We start from the raw sequence: 23,707 nt of genomic DNA, 5'->3' as shown, positions 1-23,707 counted from the left end.
CTGTGAACCCATCTGGACCTGGGCTTTTTTTGTGTGGTTGGCTATTAATTACTGCCTCAACTTCAGCACTTGTTATTGGTCTATTCAGGGTTTTGACTTCTTCCTGGTTTAGGCTTGGGAGGATGCAAGTGTCCAGGAATTTATCCACTTCTTTCAGGTTTACTAGTTTATGTGCATAGAGTTGTTTGTAATAATCTCTGATGATGGTTTGGATGGTTTATGTACATAGAGTTGTTTTAATAATCTCTGATGATATCTGTGGAATCTGTGGTGATATCCCCTTTGTCATTTTTTATTGCATCTATTTGATAATTCTCTCTTTTTTATGAATCTGGCTAGTGGTCTATTTTGTTGATCTTTTCGAAAAACCAGCTCCTAGATTTATTGATTTTTTGAAGGGTTTTTTGTGTCTCTATCTCCTCAGTTCTGCTCTGATCTTAGTTATTTCTTGCCTTGTGCTAGGTTTCTAGTTTTTTTTTTTTTAATCTTACTCCTCTAACTTTTTTGGTTTTGACGATAGGGTATTGATTTTAGATCTTTCCTTGCTTCTCATGTGGGCATTTATTGCTATATATTTTCCTCTAGATGGTGCTTTAAATGTGTCCCAGAGATTCTGGTATGTTGTGTCTTCATTCTCGTTGGTTTCAAAAAACGTCTTTATTTCTACCTTCATTTCATTGTTTATCCAGTCAACATTCAAGAGCCAGTTGTTCAGTTTCCATGAAGCTGTGCGATTCTGAGTTCGTTTCTTAATCCTGAGTTCTAATTTGATTGCACTGTGGTCTGAGAGACTGTTATGATTTTCGTTCTTTTGCATATGCTGAGGAGTGATTTACTTCTAATTATGTGGTCAATTTTAGAGTAGATGTGATGTGGTGCTGAGAAGAATGTATATTCTGTGGATTTGGAGTGGAGAGTTCTGTAAATGTCTATTACATTTCCTTGGTCCAAGGCTGAGTTCAAGTCCTGAATATCCTTGTTAATTTTCTGTCTCATTGATCTGTCTAATATTGACAGTGGGGTGTTGAAGTCTCCCACTATTATTGTGTGGGAATCTACATTCTTTGTAGGTCATTAACAACTTGCTTTATGTATCTGGGTGCTCCTGTATTGGGTGCATATATATTTAGGATAGTTAGCTCGTCTTGTTGCATTGATCCTTTTACCATTATGTAATGTCCTTCTTTGTCTCTTTTGATCTTTGTTGGTTTAAAGTCTGTTTTATCAGTGACTAGAATTGCAACTCCTGCTTTTTTTCTCTCTCTCTCTATTTGCTTGGTAAATCTTCCTCCATCCCTTTATTTTGAGCCTTTGTGTATCCTTGCATGTGAGATGGGTTTCCTGGATACAGCACACTGATGGGTTTTGCTCTTTATCCAACTTACCAGTCTGTGTCTTTTGATTGGGAAGGTTAACCCATTTACATTTCGGGTTAATATTGTTATGTGTGAATTTGATCCTGCCATTTTGATGCTAGCCGGCTGTTTTGCCTGTCAGTTGATGCCGTTTCTTCATTGTGTCAGTGCTCTTTACCATTTGGTATGTTTTTGCAGTGGCTGGTACTAGTTGTTTCTTTCTGTGTTTAGTGCTTCTTTCAGGAGCTCTTGTAAAGCAGGCCTGGTGGTGATGAAATCTGAGTAATTGCTTGTTCATAAAGGATTTTATTTCTCCTTCACTTATGAAGCTTAATTTGGCTGGATATGAAATTCTGGGTTGAAAGTTTGTTTCTTTAAGGATGTTGAATATTGGGCCCCACTCTCTTCTGGCTTGTAGGGTTTCTGCTGAGAGATCTGCTGTGAGTCTAATAGGCTTCCCTTTGTAGGTAACCTGACCTTTCTTTCTGGCTGCCCTTAGCATTTTCTCCTTCATTTCAACTCTGATGAATCTGATGATTATGTGCCTTGGGGTTGCTCTTCTTGAGGAATATCTTTGTGGTATTCTCTGTATTTCCTGGAATTAAACATTGGCCTGCCTTGCTAGATTGGGGAAGTTTTCCTGGATAATATCCTGAAGAGTATTATCCAGCTTGGATTCATTCTCTCCGTCACATTCAGGTACACCTATCAAATGTAGATTAGGTCTTTTCACATGGTCTCATATTTCTTGGAGATGTTGTTCATTTCTTTTTACTCTTTTTTCTCTAATCTTGCCTTCTCATTTTATTTCATTGAGTTGATGTTCAATCTCTGATATCCTTTCTTCTGCTTGGTCAATTTGGCTGCTAAAACTGGTGTATGCTTCGTGAAGTTCTTGTGTTGTGTTTTTCAGCTCCATCAATTCACTTATATTCCTCTCTCAGCTGTTTATTCTCATTAGCATTTCATGAAATCTTTTTTCAAGTTCTTAGTTTCCTTGCATTGGGTTAGAATGTTCTTTTAGCTCAGAGAAGTTTCTTATTACCCACCTTCTGAAGCCTGTTTCTGTCAATTCATCACACTTATTCTCCATCCAGCCTTGTTCCCTTGCTGGTGAGGAGTTGTGATCCCTTGGAGGAGGAGAGGCATTCTGATTTGGGTGTTTTCATCCTTTTTGCACTGGTTTCTTCCCATCTTTGTAGATTTATCTACCCATCATCTTTGTAGTTGTCGACTTTCAGATGGGGTCTCTAAGTAGATGTCCAGTTTGTTATTGATGAAGTTATTTCTTTCTGTTTCTTAGTTTTCCTTCTAACAGTCAGTCCCCTCTGCTGTAGGACTGCTGAGGTCCACTCCAGGCCCTGCTTGGCTGGGGATCACCTGCAGCAGCTGCAGAACAGTAAGGGTTGCTGCCAGTTTCTTCTTCTGCTATCTTTGTCCCAGAAGGATGCCCACCAGATGTCAGTCTGACTTCTCCTTTATGAGGTGACTCTTTGGATATACGGAGGTCAGGGAGCTGTTTGAGGAGATAGTCTGTCCTTTATAGGAGCTCAAGTGCTGAGCTGTAAGCTCCGTTGTTCCATTCAGAGCTGCTGGGCAGGTATGTTTAAGTCTGCTGCAGCAGAACTCATAAACACCATTTTTTTCCCCAGGTGCTCTGTCCTGGGGAGTTAGGGCTTTATTTATAAGTTTCTGTAGTGCTGCAAACTTTTTTCAGGGCTGCCCTGCCCAGCGAGGAGGCAGCCTACTCACAGTCTGCCTCCAGAGGCTTTGCTGAGCTGCTGTGGGCTCCGCCCAGCTGCTGTGTGAACTTCCCTGCAGTCTTGTTTATAGGGGTATAGTTAGAACTGCCTCGGCAATGGCGGCCCACCTCTGTAATGGCAGACTGCCTTGGCAATGGTGGGCTGCCTCGATAATGGTGGATGCTCCTCCCCCACAAAGCTGGACCGTCCCAGGTTCAGCTGTGCTTGCTGTGAAACTCTCAATCCAGAGCGTCTCAGATTGCTGTTTTTTTGTGGGGGTGGTACCAGCCGAGCCTGATCACCTGGCTCCCTGCCTCAGACCCCCTTTTTTCTTCAGTTGAATGGCAACTCTCCCAGGCATCCCAGTCACCAGTTGAAACAGCACCCAGATTTGTGTGATTTCTTGTGCATAGACCCACTGCACCAGCTGAAACAGCCGCACTGGGGACTCATGGTGCTTTTTTGCCTGAGAATCTCCTGGCCTGGCTCCCTGTTTCAGTCCCCTTTTATCAGTTGAATGGACAACTTTGTCTCCCAGAAGCTCCAATCACCAGCTAAAACTGCACCTGGACCTGTGTATCTTGTGTGGAGACCCGCTGCGCCAGCCAAAACAGCCATGCTGGTGACCCATGGGGCTCCTTCGCCTGAAAATCTCCTGGTCTGTGGGCAATAAAAATCCGTCTGGAAATGCGATGTCCACTTACACCCTCCATGCTTTCACTGGGAGCTGCAGTCCTGAACTACTCCTAATCGGCCATCTTGGATCCTGATCCTACTGATCCTATCTTGATTTAAATAGTTGATATTTCATTCATCATAATTTTCATATTAATTGTGATTTTTGAAGATACTGTATTAAAATATTATTTATCTTGATGGCTGAGTTTTGGGGTACCCCCTTAAATTGTACACCTGAGAAAAGTGTCTTGCTGCCTTCATCGAGGGGCAGTCCCACTCCTCATGTTTTCCCACCTCCCTCCCTCCCCTGTTCATGGTTTTCTTTCCCTCCATCTTCCTCTGCTAAATTTTCCCCTCTCAAAAGCCTACCCAACATGACTTCCTCCATGAGGCTATATGTGACTGTCCAGTGAGAAGGTTGTCACCAGGTTGTCTCTCCCTCCTGGCACAAATTGAATATTGCCTCAGACATCTGATTGAACTCCCCCAATAGATATCTTCAGGAAAAAGAATTCTATCTTACTTACCTCTGTATTTTAAATAGAACTTGGCACAGTGGACAAGCAAAGCAAAATCCTAGCAATTGTTTAGTGCACAAATGAATGAATGTATAAGTGAATGAATGAGACCCCAGAAAAAAGGCTCATCTCTTCTAGAAACAAACATGCAAGCTCTTTTCCCTGACATGAACTCACCGAGCATCCCAGAGGATGGGGGATTTGGCTGAATCTCTTCTGGGGAGATTTCCTGCAGAATGTCCCATAGCTCCCAAGGCATCTGGGGTTTGAGGATGTAAAAGGGCTGATTGGGGTGCAGCTTACGATAACTCTTGTAGTTATTAAAGAAATTATAATCCGGATTCTGGTACCACTGAAAAAGAAAGAAATGGTCCTCTCAAGGGAGAAATGGGCCAGTGAGCTGCTCCCCATAGGAGTCATCCTCAGCAGTGGGCTGGGGGAGGGGAAAGGACCAACAAGGGTTTCTCCAGGGGCACAGCCCTTTTCTTGCAGCAGACTACCAGGCTTCATTCACTTCCACTCACAGCTTTCACTGGATAGCAGTGTAAGGCCCAGCATGTAGCCTGTGCTTTTGGGGAGTGTTGACCTTAGTGAACCAAGATTGGCTTTAAGCTTCTAAAAACAGCTATTAGTGTTTTTAGAAAACAGAAGAACGCATAGAAAAAGAAAAAGCAGGTGGGAGATGATGTTGCCCAGGAACACTATCAGAGCTGAAAGGAGCCCCAGGTACCATCTAGCCCCATCTCTCATTTTTAAAGGGGAGAAAACTGGAGAATAGGTTGCCACATCTATGGGTTCAGAGTCCTTGTCCTGACCTAGGCAAATTTGAGTTCTAAGTGAGATCAGTGTGAAACTGTAGAAACTCAGATAATGAAGGTGCCAGGGGTCACCAGAGCCTGTCAGGTACTGGTAAATCCAAGTTAAGAGTTACATGTCCCAAGATTAGTGCTCTCTGCCCTTCCTCCTTAAAGTCATGCTCCTGAGGCCACAGGAGTCTCTGTCAGGGAGAGGTCAACTGGCATGCATAACAGTGAGGGGACTGTTCCAGGGGGATTAGAACCCAGCAGGCCTGCCACTCATGTCTGCTTCCCTGGGAAGAGCTGCTGTTTCAGATCTGCACCTTCTGCTTAGTAAATCAAGTGCTGGGATGAGGGACTTTCATTCTCCACCTTCCAAGTTCCCTATCTGTAAAATGGGAACAACCACTCTTCCATCTATCCCCTTACGTTGTTATGAGAGTGAAATGGGAAGAATTCTGGATGTTGGAAATGGGAAACAGAAGTGTGCTCACGTTATTTACAGGAGCAACATCACCTGCTCTCTAATTCTGCTGATGCTCGTGGGGAATAATTGCGTTAGTGAACAATCTACCCCAGATGTTGGGAAGTCCAGCCACTACCCCTGTAAATACTATAACTAGGAGACAATACCTGGCAATATCTGGCAGGGCAAGGAAAGTAGCTGGCATAGGACAGGAATACTTCTGAATCTGCTAGTCCAGGTGAAATGGGGTACCCTAAAACTCAAATACTCAGCCTCTAGGGATAGTTAATAACAGCCAAGACTTGAAAAACCTAGGAAATCAGGAAAATCTGTAGACAGACCTGAAACTCAACTCCTATTTCCCATGAACACCCACTTACCTTCGGGATATCCGAATGGTACACAGATGGGTCCCATACAATTAGGAGTCCTTCATTGTACAAACGGTCTGTGAGGAAACGCCGCTCTGTGGTGACCAACTGTAAGAAGAAAGAGACAAGCTGTCATGAAACATTCATATGCAAATGTTTAACATGAAGTAATAGCTGACATAGCACAAGGTACAACTGGAGCCCCCAGAGCCCTTTGAGGCTAGTTCTGGTGCAGCACTTAACTTCAGTGAAAGAAGGGTAAAGATGCCAGCCTGCACTGTGTTGACCTGAAAGGACATTTATCACAAGCCACTATCCATAGACTAGAAAGGGTTCCACCCAGGCTTTGAGATTATTTGAGATTACGGGGACAAGGGTACAGTGAAAATAGCATGGCACCCCAGCCCTGTGGAGTCACACCTCGTGTGAGGGTCACAAGAGTGGAGTTTGAAGCCAGGGTCTCATAGAATTAAAATTATCTCTGGAATCCTTTCCATCATCTAGAACGTCCAGTATATCGTGATGTACAAAGTCCAGTATCTCACGATGGAGACTGACATAGGATCTCTTGCGAAGTCCAACACAGCCAATAGTTTCTGCAGCACTGAAACAGATGGCTGTGCTTGTGGTTGAGCACCAGATGAAATATACAGTTTGGGTGGAGGGCCCAGAGTGCAGGCAAAAATGTGCATCTCCCAACAGGAGACTCTCTCCAGGCTGGTGACAAGCTCATGAGTGCCTGTGCTGGCTGGGGGAACCAGCCGTAGCCTCTCCCACCACACTGGCTCCTGGGTTGCCCTGCACATGACTAGTTATACCTGCCTGGCTTAAACATGCATGTGATAGCCTTGCTTGAACAATTCTGCCAAATGTATTAAAAGCCTTTTATTTAAAAAAAAAAAAAAAAAAAAAAAAAAAGCACATTTATACTCTTTAACTCAATTCCATGTTTGGGAATCTATCCTAAGAAAGAATCCAAATTTTAGGGGGAAATTATGCATTTAAATGTTAATTATTTATCAAAATAAAGAAAAGTATGGCAAAAGATACTGGTCTCAGGTACAAAAAGATCCAGGATCAACTCTTGGCTTTGCCATTAACTTTCCTATGATCTTGAGCAAATAATTTTACTAGGCTCTCATTTTCTTATCTGTGAAATGAGAATAACATGTTTGCTCTGCTCTCTCATACAGGAGCCATCTTGCAGATCAAATGGAGATCATGAGCAAATGTGAAAGAAAAAGTAGCCCCAAAGGCTTAAGAATGAAGGGAGCCATGTCCCTCTTAAGAAAGCCACAACTAATATATGAGATCAGCCGTCAACATTCACCTTAAAAAGCAGGTGGGAGATGATGCTGCCCAGGTAAAAACTGAGAGGAATAAATGGCAGAAATCAAATCAAGAACGGACTGAAATGAAAGCAAGAATCATGACAATAATCCCTCTCCATCCACCTCGGTCCTCATCACCAAGGCTTAGACCTAATCAATGTCACTGCAGTATCTGGAAAAAAAATGGCAAGGGAGATGGCCTGTGTGCAACCCAAAGAATAGCAATCTGCCACGGGCCTCTATATTCCCTGAGCTAGTCCCACCCCCATACCTTCCTACAGATGTAAGGAAGTTCCTAGGAACCTGAAGAATATACTCTCATGTCCTCAATATATTTTTAAGACAAGAATTATTGGTAGTGGGTCCACCTTGGCTGGAGATTGTGCAGCGGTACTGGGTACTAAGACACCAAAGGTAAGACACAGTCCCTACCTTCCAGGAAGTCACAAGGTAGTGGGAAAGGTGGATAATTGAACAATGACTAACACACTGTGATGGTGCAACAATAGAGGTAGTATGAGGAAATGGCCATAAAATGAGCGCATGGCGAGGGGCATAAAAGAACATGCCAAATAAGGAGATTGTTAGGGTGAGAGAGGGGATGTCCAGGACAAAGGGGCCAAGTGCAGACTCCTGGCTGTGTGAGTGTGTGGGAGAGACTGCTAGATGTCACCCAGTATCCATTCTCTCTTTCTTTTTTGAGCACCTCTGGTTTTGACTTTTGCACATGGCAACCTAGACCCTGACATAAAAAATTTCATAGCCTCTCTTATAGATAAATGGCTGGGTGACTAATTCTGGTCAGTGGTATGTAAGCAAGCGTGACTTCCAGGAACTCACTACCCTTAGAGCCAAGGTTATGCCTTTCCTTATTCCTTCTTCCTTCCTGCTGGCTGGAATGTGGATGTGTGGATGGCTGGAGCTTGAGCAGTCATTTTGGACCATAAAGTGGAAGTCAGATGCTGAGAACAGCAAAGCCACAAAGTAGAAAGAACTTGGATTCTGACACTGGAACACCATACCAACTTTGAATTGTCTACCTTTGGACTTCATTTACATGAGAGGGAAATACATTTTTTGTCTTGTTAAGCTAATGTGGGGGGATGTGCATTCCTGTCTTGCAGGAACATCTAGTACAGTCAGTACTAGTACCAGTACCCTGTTTGGGAATTGCAAGTAGTTCAGTATGGCTAGGAGACAGAGAAAGAGCTGGAAGAGATCAGAGAAATGTAGATAGAGGTCATGCCACGGAGCTTAGGATTTCTTCAGTAGGTTATGGGGACCAGGAAAGGGTTTCAAGTAAAGAAGACTGAAAAACACTAGAGTTCTCGATGAGTGTTTTTAGAAAAAAGAACACATAGAAGCTCCTGTTGTGGCCTAAGAAATAATGGAGTAAAGAAAAGAAGTTACAGTTGTCAGTTGTAGATGTGAAGACTAGTTGAATGTTGAGAGTGAGGGAAAAAGGGGACCTAGGGGACTTTTGGACCTCAGGCCATTTCCTGCATAAGAACAGAGAAAAAGGAACAACTGGTATATACCTGTGGGAGTGAGGTGGGTGGGAATTTGAAGTTCAAGGTTGAGGGCCAGGCACAGTGGTTCATGTCTATAATCCCAGCACTTTGGGAGGCTGAGGCGGATAGATTACTTGAGGTCAGGAGTTGAAAACCAGCCTGGCCAACAAGGAGAAACCCCATCACTACTAAAAATACAAAAATTAGCCAGGTGTGGTGGTGGACACCTGTGATCCCAGGAACCCAGGAGGCGGAGGTTGCAGTAAGCCAAGATCATGTCACTGCGCTCCAGCCTGGGCAATAGAGCAAGACTCCAACTAAAAAAAAAAAAAAGGATGAGTTCAAGGATGAAACTACTGGCCTAGAGGTCCCTGGCTGACAGGCCATCAGAACTAAGAACAGAACCCATATCTTGTTACTTTAAGTACTGTCTTCCTTCCACAGGAAACATTGTTACTTTATAACAGCAATTCAGTACTACAGTCCAAAGGAAAAGCAGGCTTCCTGCTAGATGGGGCTTTGCAAGATAGATGTGATTGAGCCGGTGACAGGGAGGCCTGAGGACAGAGGGCCATCATCCACTATTTTATACATGTCTTCTAAGACTGAATTCTCTAACTGTACTCCTTATCCCCATCCTACCCTATTCCCCTGAAAACAGCTGGCATATTAAAAGCAAGATGTCAAGAACTTTCAACCCAGAATTTCATATCCAGCCAAACTAAGCTTCACAAGCGAAGGAAAAATAAAATCTTTTGTGAACAAGCAAGTACTTAGAGATTTCATCACCACCAGGCCTGCTTTACAAGAGCTTCTGAAAGAAGGCACTACACATAGAAAGGAATACCCAGTATCAGCCTTTTCAAAAATATACCAAAAAGTAAAGAGCATCAACATAATGAAGAATTTACATCAACTAATGGGCAAAACAGCCAGCTAGCATCAAATGGCAGTATTAAACTCACATATATTTTTATTTATCCTAAATGTAAGTCTACTAAATCCCCCAATCAAAAGACGCAGACAGGCAAATTGAATAAAAAGTCAAAACCCATTGGTATGCTGCATCCAGACCCATCTCACATGCAAGGATACACAAAGAATCAAAACAAAGGGATGGAGGAAGATTTACCAACCAAATGGAGAGCAAAAATAAATAAATAAATAAATAAATAAATAAATAAATAAATAAAAAGCAGGAGTTGCAATTCTCACCTCTGATCAAATACACTTTAAAGCAACAAAGATCAAAAGAGGCAAAGAAGACATTACATAATGGTAAAAGGATCAATACAACAAGAAGAGCTAACAATCCTAAATATATATGCACCCAATACACAAGCACCCAGATACATAAGACAAGTTCTTAATGACTTATAAAGAGACTTAGACTCCCACACAATAATAGTGGGAGACTTTAACATCACATTGTCAATATTAGACAGATCAATGAGACAGAAAATTAACAAGGATATCCAGGACTTGAACTCAGACCCAAAACAAGTAAACTTAACAAACATATATAGAACTCTCCACCTCAAATACACAAAACATACATTCGTATCAGTGCCACATCACACCTACTCTAAAAGTAACTACATAATTGGAAGTAAATCACTCCTCAGTAATTGCATAGCATAAAAAAAAAAAGAAAAGAATTGGTTCCTTTTGTTGTTTTTTATAATGCAGTTTTCTTCTCAAAATACTAAACTGTCAACATCTCAAAATAGTGTTTCTGCTACACCAAAAGCTAAGAAACTCCCATGAGCCAGCCCAACTCCCTGGAAAGAATTAAGGAACCTGAACAGGTTATCTGGCTCTAGAAATAAAATGGCAGCTGGGACACGAGGAATACTAAATAGATTACTAAATTTTCATAGTAAATTTTTCATTTACTGTGAAAAGTTGACATGAAGCTGGGCATGGTGGCCCACACCTGTAATCCCAGCACTTTGGGAGGCTGAAGCTGGCAGATCACTTGAGGTCAGGGGTTTGAGACCAGCCTGGCCAACATGGTGAAGTCCTGTCTCTACTAAAAATACAAAAATTAGCTGGGCATGGTGGCATTGTGCCTGTAGTCCCAGCTACTCAGAAGGCTGAGGCAGGAGAATCGCTTGAACCTGGGAGGCGGAGGTTACAGCGAGCCAAGATCATGCCATTGCACTCTAGCATGGGCAACAGAGAAAAGTACACCTCAAAAAATAATGATAAATAAATAGACATCACCTTCAGTCTTTTGTAAAAACTTTGCTCTCTCAAACCATACTTTAAAAACATGGAGTGGCTCAGGCCTGTAATCCCAGCACTTTGGGCGGCCAGGGCAGGCAGATCACCTGAGCTCAGGAGTTCAAGACCAGCCTTGCCAACTTGGCGAATCCCCATCTCTACTAAAATACAAAAATTAGCCAGGCGTGGTAGCACACACTTGTAATCCCAGCTACTAGGGAGGCTGAGGCAGAACTGCTTGAACCAAGGGCATGGAAGTTGCAGTGAGCTGAGATCAGGCCATTGCACTCCAGCCTTGGTGACAGTGAGATTCCATATGAAAAAAAAACATGGAGTGGAAAAATTGTCAGCCTCGGCGTCAGAATTTTTCTCTCTGGGTTCTTTCTGCAAAGAACATTTGCAAAATAGCTGACATTCCACTGCTATCAAGTCAGACGCGCTTTCATTATTAAAAATAAATAAATAATAATAAAAGCAAAATGTCTTTTCTTTAGCTATGCTTCTTTCTACACAGAGTAGTAATGCCAGGTGATATATACATAGTCATGAGGAATAGCAGTAACTGGGATTTTAAAAAATGTCTCCCCTGCTTTAGCCCCTTTCCAGCAATGTTCTGGTATGCAAAGCAGGAGGCCAGCAACTCCTGGCTCCCCGAGACTTTCCCAGCTGTGGCTCCACTGTCCTCAGAAATTCCAAGAGATGCATGAAGCTTTCTTCTTTACAATAAATGGAAACAACAGATGCCATTTAATGATGCTCACTATACACTAGGTACTGTCATACCTCGACTCAGTTTATCTTCACAACAGTCCTACGAAGTGTTAATATGCTTATTTTATAATTAAAGAAATAGAGATGCTAAATAAGTTTTCTGAGTTACACAGTCAATAAGTAAGAGAGTCTGACATTGAGTCTTATGTCAGGCTCCAGAGACCACACTTCTAACCTAGGTGCTAAAATGCCTCACGTAATGTGGGCAGGGTAGGGTACCACAGCTCTTGGGCAAAGACGTCAAAGAGCACCGGACAGGAGAACAGAGTGTTAGGAGAATTTGCTTCATGCCTGAGTTGTAATAGGTCACAGCTGGAAGATCCTCAAGGCATTAAATTCAAACCCATCATTTTCCAGATAGGTAAACTGTGGCCCAGAGAGACGAGAGAATTGTCCATACAAGAGAGTTTGGGGCACAGCTAAGACCGGAGTCCAGAGGTAGGCTCCTAACTAAGTATTCTTTCTGTTCCAACAGGACTACACCCATAAAACCATCAGACATTCAAATAAGCAAGCACACCATGAGGGTCAGGTCACCCTCAGCCCTCCTGTACTCAATGGAGAAACAGTCATTCACTTGAGCTACTTGAGATGAATGAGACAGTAATCCATGAAAATGACAATAGGTGAAGATAAATGATAGTTTTATCCAGAAAGAGAAATAGAAAGTGGCTGGAGCTGGGATCTTGGAGGGAAAAGGAACTCCCCTCCTGGAACTTTAAATGGACATGGGTCTGAACTTACCCACATTAATCCCTCTGTATGAGGTTCAAAGATTTTCTAAAAAAAAAAAAAGATCACCTTAAAACTGGATGGGGAGTTGGAAGCATGGGTTCCAGTCCTGCTCTGTGTCTAACTCACTCCTTGGTATTAGATGGAGTTTCCCATCTCCCGGCCTCAGCTGCCTTATTTAGACATAACCATCTTGTTAGGCCCTGCTTGGGGGACCAGCTGTTCTGGAAGAATAAAGCTCTTCTCAAGCCTGTACTTACCTGCAGGTGCAGGGTGTGACCTAGGTTTGGAGATCCTCTTTAGGGGAAGGGGAGGAGTTCATGCCGAGAATAAGTCATGCCCAGAGCAGCAGAGCCCTGGGGAACCTCTGCCAGGAAAAGACTACACCAGGGCATGGAGCACTGCCGCTAAAGACATTGTTTCAAGTAACCTTCTCAGAAAGTAACGAATGTTCACTGAGGACAGTTAGAAAATGCAAATGCCCATCAGTGATAGACTGGATAAAGAAAAAGTGGCACATATACACCATGGAATACTATGCAGCCATAAAAAAGGATGGGTTCATGTCCTTTGCAGGAACATGGATGAATCTGGAAATCATCATTCTCAGCAAACTGACACAAAACAGAAAACCAAACACTGAACGTTCTCACTCATAAGTGGGTGTTGAACAATGAGAACACATGCACACAGGGAGGGAAGCATCACCCACTGGGGTCTGTTGGAGAGTAGGGGGCTATGGGAGGGATAGCAGGCAGTGAGGAGATTGGGGAGGGATAACATTAGGAGAAATACCTAATGTAGGTGACGGGGGGGGGGTGGGAAGAGGCAGCAAACCACCGTGGCATGTGTACCCCTATGTAACAATCCTGCAAGATCTGCATATGTAACCCAGAACTTAACGCAAAAAAAAAAAAAGACATAGTAAAAAATAAAAAGAAAATGCAAGAATAGAAACACACACACACACAGAGATCTTCAGATATTACCACTGTGCATATTTTGGACTTCTCAAATCTGTTTTCCCTCTGTTATGGACTGAGTTGTGTTCCCCCAAATTCAAACGCTGAAGCCCTAATCCGCAATGTGACTCACGTTTGGAAATAGGGCTGTGAGGGAGGTAATTAGGATTAAATGTGTCATGGGGGGGGCCTAATCCAACGGGGCCAGTGTCCTTACAGCAAGAAGAGACCCCCAGAGTTCTCTCTTTTCACCACGTATGGAGGAAAAGCCGTGTGAAGACACAGCCTGAAGACACCCTTTCTCTGATTCTGAGAGATAGTAATTGAGAATATGTCTGCTGACCCAAATCAAGAAGCCCCAGAATTCATGATTAAATTTTAGTTCCAATCGTGATATTAATATACTGTATGGAAGGGGTGCCATCAAAATCACCCAGCTCACCATAGCTGTTTTTAGACCTGTTGTGGACAGAAATCTCACCCCCCTCCCACCCACCCCGCCAACCCATTCAGACACCTGTCTTTCAGTGTCTTGAGAAGTAAAGTTGTAGCTTCAAGAAAGCTTTGGTGATTTCAGGTGCTGGTGTCAAACACCTAGACCCAAATCCCACCTCTGCCGCTTTCTGGGCTACTATGAGCAACTCACTCAAACTCTGGGAGCCTGAGTTCTGAGGTAAAATGGTGGTTGGTGGTCATACCTCACAGGGTTTGCCATGAAGGTCAAATGAGATAAGGCATGTAAGACCCTTAGATGGTATATGTAATATAGTTAACAAATGGCAACCGCTATGATTTCAGGAGAAGCCCCATTGAGTAATCTGGAAATGTCCTGATTGTCATCCAGGCATACAGGAAGTAGGGGTTCTCTCTCCAGCTAGCACAAAAGCTTCCAAGGAAGCCACTGTGTCTTCTTGTCCCATTGTCTCCTCTCTCGGGCCCACTGGGTACAGGAGGCACTGAGTTGAGTCTCACAGAAAGCTTCTTCACTTATAGTCAAAACTGCATTATTTAAAGACCCACATTTAAATATATCGTTTTCCTGTTGACTCAGAGCCACACCTGGCACAGAGGCGTACATGCCTGACTAGGTCTTCTGGCCTGAAACCTAATGGTATGACACCATTCTCTATAAAAAGCCACCTTCTCAATAAGAAAAGTGTCTTTTTGTTTTCTATGCCTTCATCACAGCCCAAGGGAGGGGAGCTGAACAAATGTGGGTCCAGATGTCTTTAGAAGAGAGCTGCTGGCTGGGCACGGTGGCTCACATCTGTAATCCCAGCTCTTTGGGAGGCCGAGGCAGGCAGATCATGAGTTCAGGAGATCAAGACCATCCTGGCCAACACGGTGAAATCCTGTCTCTACTAAATATACAAAAAAGTAACTGGGCATGGTGGCATGCACCTATAGTCCCAGATACTCAGGAGGCTGAGGCTAGAGAATCACTTGAACCCAGGAGGTAGAGGTTGCAGTGAGCCGAGACTGTGCCACTGCACTCCAGCCCGGGTGACAGAGTGAGACTCAGTCTCAAAATAAAATAAAAAAGAGAGCTGCTAAGGCCGGGTGTGGTGACTCACCCCTGTAATCCCAGCACTTTGGGAGGCTGAAGCAGGTGGATCACCTGAGGTCAAGAATTCAAGATCAGCCTGGCCAACATGGTGAAACCCCATCTCTACTAAAAATACAAAAATTAGCCAGGGGTGGTCATGGGTACCTATAATCTCAGCTACTTGGGAGGCTGAGGCAGGAGGATCACTTGAACCCGGGAGGCAGAGGTTGCAGGGAGCCAAGATTGTGCCACTGCACTCCAGCCTGGGTGACAAGAGCAAAACCAAGAAAGAAGAGGGTGGGGGAGAAGGAGGGGAAGGGGAGTGGGGCAGGGGGAGGGGGAGGAGGAGGAGGAGGGCAGCTGCTGTCAGGAAGACCTCCCTGTCCCCATCTGGGAAGAGAACCAGCCACTCACAGGGAGAATTCTACCAAAGTGACAGCTATTCTCTCTGACTTCTGGGTGCCAGATGCTCTACTTGTGCAATGGGGGTGGGGACCCATTTGCTCATCCACAGAAACAGACACACAAAATAGGAAAACTGACCAGGACAAAGCATAGAGATGACAGACCACCAGCTTTTTAGGATATCAAGATAAGAAAGGGCAGTGATAGAATGTGTCCATCACAGTTCAGAGCCACAACAGGCACTGTCACAGAGCTGCCCAGGACTCGCGCACTGGAGAACAGCCAGATATTTAGTATTGCTTACAGGAGGTGAGAAAAGAGTTGATTTGCCTAGGAAGAAGCAGGAAAGGTTCTCTTGAGGGTCGGTAGTGTATTCCGGGAAGTGGGCCACCCTCCTCTCAGCCCTGGCACAATGGAGCACAGAGATCTAGACGTGTAAGGGGAAAAATCCGCTTCAGTAGAAATCCATGCATTTTCTGAGCACACCTTTCCTCCTCATCAGATTGTATGGGAGCTGTTTCACTTTGTGAACTGCAGGCAACTGATACATGTGCTTAGTGGGCAGCATGCTGCCCAGCAGAGTTTCATTTGACTTCTCCCCTCCCCCTGACTTATCTCACAGAAAAACTAGTTTAACTCCTCTTTACTCCAGATTTATGTGGCTTTGACTTTTCTTCGGAACCAGTTGTAGTATCTGTCTGGATCCATCCGATGACTAAAATACAATCTTCATTATGAATTCATTTTTATGTCTATGAGAGTTATCATCTTACTTTTTAATTTTCCTAAAAATTATCCTTTAACAGAAGCTTTACCTCCCTTCTGCTAGATGCCTCTCAAGTGGTCTCAAGCTGACTCACCTTCCCCGTTGGGAGAGAAGATGCCCATTTGCTTGGGATTTGGGAAGGTAGAGCCATTTGAAACAGGCAGAGGCAGGGCTTCACGGTGCAGTAGTGCCCGTCGCTACTATTCACAAAGCACTTGCTGCATACCAGCCTCTGGATGAAATGCTCCATAAATAGTAACTCCTTTGATCCTTAAAAAAAAAAAAAAACCCTGAATAGTAACTATTCCTATTTCTACCTTACAAATAAGGGAACTGAGGCTCAGAGAGGTAAAGTAAAGCAACTTGCTCAAGTCACTCATGTAGGAAGTGCTGGGGGAGGAATCTGACCAGTCTGACTCCAGTACTCTCAATCCCCAGACAACCTAACTTTGGTATTAAAGTTTCAGAATCCTCTGCAGTCCAAGGGAATGCTCAGGGAGGGCTGCTTCACTCTCCCTGTCTTCTCTGCTGCTGCCTGCTCACCTCCAGATCCTACCATCCATGCATCAAACAGAGATTGGTTTCTCTCTAAATTCATTCTCCTCAACCTCAAACACTCCAGGTATTTCATATGAAGTAAAATCATACTGTGTTTATGACTGTCTCCTCTACTGACATTCTTTCCAATTTAAAAAATTGTATTAAAATACATATAAAATTGACTATCTTAACCATTTTTAAGATACTCAAAGTAGCCCAGCATGGCCTGGAAATCCTACTCCATTCCTCAGGTTTACTAACTCTCTCAGTCAGCTCAATGAGTTTCAAATCTCTTTGCTCAAACCTTCTCTACTAAAACCTGTTTCCCCCTCAGCCTCTTCTGACTTGGCCTTGCATCCCGCTTTGCAGAGAAAATAGAAGCCCTCTCATCCATCTAATATGGACTACCATTAGCTACACCACTCCCACCATCTTCCCTCTGACTCCCTCCTGCTGGAGTTCATCCTCTGCTAGCTTTCGCTCCACCACCATCATGCTCTCGGTAACTACTCCTCTTTTTGTGTATTCACTTTCTCTCTCTATCAACTGGCTTCTCCTTGCTGATTTTAAAAAAAAAGCTTTTAGGCCAGGCACAGTGCCTCACGCCTATAATCCCAGCACTTTGGGAGGCCAAAGCAGATGAATCAGGAGGTCAGGAGTTCGAGACCAGCCTGGCCAACATGGGGAAACCCCATCTCTACTAAAAATACAAAACTTAGCCGGGTGTGGTGGTGGGCACCTGTAATCCCAGCTACTTGGGAGGCTGAGACAGGAGAATTGCTTGAACTCAGGAGGCGGAGGTTGCAGTGGCCCGAGATTGGGTCACTGAGCTCCAGCCTGGGGGACAAGAGTGAGACTTTGTCTCCAAAAAAAAAAAGCTTTCAAAATATACATAACACAAAATTGACCTTTTAAGAATTCAGCTTAGTACATTCGTTTTGTGTAACTATCACCACCATCTCCAGAACTCTTTCAGCCTCCCAAAATAAATCACAGTACTCATTAAACAACAATTCCACATTCCTTTCTCCCTCTAGCCCTTGGCAAGACCCATTTTTAAATTGGGTGGTTTGATTTTTTATTATTGTTTTATGAGTTTTCTGTATATTCCGTATATTGATCCCTTATCAGACAGAATGACTTGCAAATATTTTCTGCTGCTATGTGTGCTGCCTTTTTACTATATTGATATATAATATATCTTTTGATATACAATTATTTTTAATTTTCATTAAGTCCAACTTGCATATTTTTTCCTCTGTTATGTATACCTTTGGTGTCATAATGATGAAATCATTGCCAAATCTGATATCATAAAGTTTTTGCCCCATGTTATCTTCTAAGAGTTTTATAATTTTAGGTCTACATATAGGTCATAGATCCATTTTGAGTTAATTTTTATTTTTGTTGTTAGGTAAGGGTCTACCTTCATTCTTTTGCATGTACCACTTTTCCCAGTATCATTTCTTAAAAAGACTCTTCATCATTGAATGGTCTTGACACACTCGTCAAAAATCACTTGTGCTTATATACAAGGGTTTATTTCTGGACTTTCTATTTTATTCCAATGGTTTATATGTTTGTCTTTTTATGTCACTGTTTTAATTATTGTAACATGTATTTTTTGAAACCAAGAAGTGAGAGAACTCCAGCTTTATTATTATTTTTCAGGATTGTTTGGCTAATTGGGGTCCCTTGAGGTTTCATATAAATTTTAGGATGGTTTTTTCTATTTCTACAAAAAAAATTTATATGGATTTTCATAGTGATTACATCAAATCCACAGATCATATTCAGTATTATTGACATCTTAACAATATTTTTTTCAATCTGAACATGGAATTTCTTCCAGGATTTTGTGTCTTCTTTAATTTCCTTCAAAAATATTCTGTAGTTTTCATTGTACAAGTCTTTCATCTCCTTGGTTAAATTCATTCCTAAGTGTTTTTTGCTTTTTGATGCTATTTTATTGTAAATGGAATTGTTTTTTAAATTTCCTTTTTAGATCATTCATTGTTATTGTATAAAGTAGAAAAAAAAATTATTGCATGTTGATTTTGGATCCTGCTACTTAATTGAATTTGTTTATTAGTTCTAAGAGTTTTTTATGGAATGCTTAGGGTTTTCTACATAAAACATCGTATCATCTTAACAGAGATTAAATTACTTCTTTTCCAGTTCACATGACACAGGTCTTTTTCATGTCTGATTTCTCTGCCAAGCTTTCCAGCACTATGTTGAATAGAAATGGCAAAAGTAGCATCCTTGCCTCATTCCTAATTTTAGAGGAAAGCCTTCCAGGCTTTCATCATTGAGTATGATGCTTGTTGTGGGTTTTTTACATATGGCTTTGATTATGTGAAGGTAGTTTCCTTCTATATCTAGTTTGTTGAGTATTCTTATCATAAAAGGTATTCAATTTTGTCAAATGTGGTATATTATTTTGATCAACTTTTGTATGTTGACATCTTTGCATTCCAGGAATAAATATCACTTGATTGCAGTATATACTCCTTTTAATATGCTGCTAAATTCAGTGTGCTAGTATTTTGTTGAAGATGAATATTTGTAAGAGATATTTAATCTTGGTAGGTTTTGTGTTTCCAAGAATTTATCCATTTCACTTAGGTTGCCCAATGTGTTGGTGTACAATGGATCACAGTACTCTCTTATAATCCTTTTTATTTCTGTAGAATCAGAAGTAATGTCCTAACTTTCATTTCAGATTGTTTAAATGTCCTTTCTTCAATGTCTAGCTCCAAAAAGAGTAAGAGAAAAATAAAGGCTGGGACGAGGAGCTTCCAGGTTCTCGTGAAAGTCTCTTAGCCAGAGGGGGAAGTAGCTGTAACAGTGGGTGGAGGAGAGGTGTAATAAAAATGGCTGACTGATACCTGTAATCCCAGCACTTTGGGGGGCCAAGGTGGGTAGATCACCTGAGGTCAGAAAGTTCGAGACCAGCCTGGCCAACATGGGGAAACCCTGTCTCTACTAAAAATACAAAAATTAGCCGGGTATGGTGGCAGGTGTCTATAATCCCAGCTACTCAGGAGGCTGATGTAGGAGAATCACTTGAGCCCAGGAGGCGGAGGTTGCAGTGAGCCAAGATCACACCACTGCACTCCAGCCTGGGCAACAGAGCCAGACTCCATCTCAAAAAAAAAAAAAGAAAAAGAAAAAAAACGCTATCCTCTTTGTTTGTATCACTGTGATAAGCAGCAACAATCAGAAGGCAGAGCACTGATCCCTAGTATTCAAAGGATAGGATCCATTTTGCCCACTCTGGCTCCCAGAAGTTGTGTGCAGGCTGCTCCCAGAACATATGCACAGCTGCCAGCCCTGGGCTGAGGGGTGAGGGGTGAGTGGCTGCTACTGTACTAACAGCTGAATGGAACAAAAACTGGCCTCAGTGCTCTCAAGCTAGTGCCCTCTCTCTTTCCTCAACTTTAGAGACCAAATTCTTGAAAACCCTATCCAAAGTTGCCTTCCCCAGTCACTCCTCCCACTCCCTCCTTGATACACTTCAATCTGCTTCATCACTCTCCCCAGTTTTGCTATGGTCACCAGCGGCCTTGCATTTTGCTAGAGAGCAGACGCAGTGCAAGCAAAAGAAATCTCAGGACCCCCAAATCACTAAGCCAACGGAAAAGTCAAACCTGCCTCCCATTTTATTCCTAAATAAGATAGCTAAAAAGATAAAAGAAGCACATACCTTCCCACCAATTTGTCCACAAGGAAATTCCTTGTGGGCCTCAAGATCTTGACCCCAGAACAGTTCCGTCAAATTTCACCCTGACAATGTAAACTGACAGCTTATCTTCACAGGTGTGGGACAGAAAAATCATTCCTCTGCTCACCTGAGACAAATACATATCTGATTGCTTTCTCTGCCCTATTGTTTTATGTAAAAATGCAGATTCACTGGGCCAGAAGAAATTGTGCTGATCAAGGACTCAAAAGAATGCAACCTTTTGTCTCTTGTCTACCAATGACCTGGAAGCCACCCACTCCCCACCTGAAGCTGTCCCACCTAGCCAGACAGAACCAATGTATATCTTACATATACTGATTGATATCTCGTGTCTCCCTAAAATGAATAAAAGCAAGCTGTACCCCGACCACCCTGGTAACATGTCAGACCTCCTGAGGCTGCATCCTTACCCATGGCAAAATAAATGTTCTAAATTGGTTGAGATCTGTTTCAGATATTTTGAGTTCATCATGCATTTCAATCTTCACCTAAATTCACCCCTCAGTTGTAACTGATGACACTGACCACTGCCTCCGTCTCTCTGCTTTTGTTATCCACAGCTCCAGGATAAGCCTTCTCTCCTCTCTCCACACTCTGTCTCTCTCTAGTGCTCTCATTCAGTCCCATTGATTCACTGCCACCTAGATAAAGACAATTCACAAACTCTCATCTCCAGCCCAGACCTTCTCATTAAACTCCAGCCTTACTGGTGCAAATGCCTCTTTGACATCTCTTCACAGATATCTAAGAGGCAATGCACACTGACCTTATGCAGACCTGTATTTTTAACATCTACCCTCCCCCGGAACCTAGCCCTCATCACCCAAAATATCTTCAAGTACACTTGTCCCCCCTTATCCACGGGGAATATGTTCTAAGGCCCCAGCGGATACGTGCAATTACAGATAGTACCAAACCTTATATATACTATGTTTCTTACTATACATACATACGTTCCCACAATACAATTTACAAATTAGGCACAGTAAGAGAATCACAACAAGAACTAATAATAAAATAGAACAATTATAACAATGGACTGTAATGAAAGTTATGTGAATGTGTTCTCTATTCTCTCACAGTTTTTATTTTGCTGTACTCATCCTTCTTCCTGTGATGAAGAAGGGACAAAGTAAGATGCATAAGCTTTCATCCCACTACTCAGAACAGTGTGTCATTTAAAACTTCTGAATTGCTTATTTCTGGAATTTTTCATTAAATATTTTCAGACTGCAGCTGACCACAGGTAAATGAAACCGCAGAAAGGGGCTGACTTACAATTTCAGTGACTTCTTGCTGCAGTTACACAAGAAAGAAACCAAGCCGTACCTCTGGCCCCTCTCCCTTTGCTTCTCACATCCAATACGACATTAAAACCTGTTGACTGCAAATCCCAAGTAGCCCTTAAATACGTTCTTTTCTCACATTCACCTTCACCCCTCCTCTTGTGCAAGCTACCAGCAGATCTAGCCCAAACTGCTGCAAGACCCTCCTAACTATGTCTCTTCATCTACTGCAGCCCCTCTGATCAGACGGAAGCCAGTGATGGTTACAAAATGCAAATCCAATACTGCCGTAAAGAAGATGCCTCAGTGCAGGACCATGGCTTGACTCCTTACCGTTAGCCTTGTCTCTTACCACACAGCCGCACATATACTCACCTGTTCCTGAGTCCTTCCGGTCCCCCATTTCCTTCCACACAAACTCTTATTGCGGAATTTTGGGCCTATGCTCTTGCCTCTTCCTGAAAAGCTCTTATCCCACCCTTTTCAACATCTACACATTCCTTCTACAGAGCCAAGTGCCACCTGCTTGTGGATTCCGACCTCCCTGAATAGCTCAACTCTCCCCTTTCAGGGCTCTCCTAGTACCTAGACCCTCTCTTCTCTAGTTCTCTGTTGCAACTTTATTTGTAAAACTATTTGATTGCATCATAAGAACAGAGGCTGAGTCTGTCTTGCTCACAACTGTATCCTCCATTACCAGCTCGATGTCTGCGAATATCAACAGTTTTAAGTGCAGTTAACATTTATTGATATATGAGCCAGCTATTGTTCCAAGTCCTTTGCACAGATTTTTCTCATTTGTACCTCACGACAACCCTGTAAGGAAAGGGAATTATTCTTCCTTCTTTAGAGAGAAGTAACTTGATGGTCCTTTAGCTCGTAAGAGACAGAGTTGGATTTCAACCCAAGCAGGCTAACTCTAGAGTTTATGTACTGACTACTCAATACTGAACATACTTGTTGAATGAATGAATGAACAGTAAATAAACATCTCTCCTGGATATTTAGGTAACATCTTATATAGAAGTAGAGATGAGGCTTTAGTGCTCCCTAAAGTGCTCTCCAGCTCCAGGATTTCTGACTAGTCATGAGAAGGAAAAGGGACAAAGCTGGTCCTAACCCTCTGTCTGAATTTCCAAACTTGCCAGAGCACAAGCAGCCATGAAGGTCCAGCCTCATCTCTCTAAAGGGCAATGCCAGCCACTCCTTCCACATCTCCACCTCCGACTTAGCCAAGGGTATTTGAATGTCTCCCTCATTTCCTATGCATCTGTCTTGCCAGTTCTGCTATCTGGAATGCCCCTCTATTGCTATTTCCCCAAGTCCTGCCCATCTTTCAAAGTCTAGCGCAAGTGTGTCATTTACCCCAGAGAGGTTCTTGCTATCCAGTCCATTTCTTTCAATCCTATCTCTTCTAGTAATAATAGAAGTAGGCCAGGCATGATGGCTCATGCCTGTAAGGAGGCTGAGGCTGGTGGTTACTTGAGGTCAGGAGTTCAAGACCAGCCAAGCCAACATGGTGAAACCCCATCTCCACTAAAAATACAAAAATTAGCTGGGTATGGTAGTGCATGCCTATAATCCCAGCTACTCAGGAGGCTGAGGCAGGAGGATCACTTGAATCCAGGAGGCAGAGGTTGCAGTGAGCTGAGATCATGCCACTGCACTCCAGACTGGGTAACAGAGCAAAACTTCATCTCAATAATAATAAAAGTAATACCAAAACCCAAAATATAAGTTTGAACAACAAACAGGTATTGGAAACACCTAGAGGCTACTGGAAGATGTGACATGACAGTGATAGAAAGTAATGCTCTTTTAAAAAAAATTAAAAGGTATTAGAGGAAGAACAAAAAAAAAAGATGGCGACCACTTACAAAGAAGTTCCTCAATGTCTATCCCATTATAAAAATATTCCTAAGGTTGTGGGCTTCAGATGGGCAGTGGGCTACGCAG

The 23,707-nt window shown here is 42.8% G+C and overlaps 1 protein-coding gene across 39 annotated transcripts in view; it reads right to left on the bottom strand.

Moving 5' to 3' along the window:
- The window catches only part of ST6GAL1 (ST6 beta-galactoside alpha-2,6-sialyltransferase 1), a 156,567-nt gene that overhangs the window by 7,999 nt on the left and 124,861 nt on the right, over window positions 1-23,707 (bottom strand). For all 39 annotated transcript variants that reach the window (XM_078350448.1, XM_078350449.1, XM_078350451.1 and 36 more), the window contains 2 exons: window positions 5,937-6,035; window positions 4,471-4,645 (listed from right to left, as the gene is read on the bottom strand). In XM_078350448.1, the coding sequence (XP_078206574.1) occupies window positions 4,471-4,645; window positions 5,937-6,035 (274 nt within the window). The remainder of the gene's footprint in view (window positions 1-4,470; window positions 4,646-5,936; window positions 6,036-23,707) is intronic.

Source organism: Callithrix jacchus, chromosome 15 (genome assembly GCF_049354715.1).
Source record: "Callithrix jacchus isolate 240 chromosome 15, calJac240_pri, whole genome shotgun sequence".
NCBI classification, from domain to species: domain Eukaryota; kingdom Metazoa; phylum Chordata; class Mammalia; order Primates; family Cebidae; genus Callithrix; species Callithrix jacchus.
The sequence above is the reverse complement of the archived record's forward strand: the minus strand, read 5'-3'. Positions and strand labels throughout refer to the sequence as shown.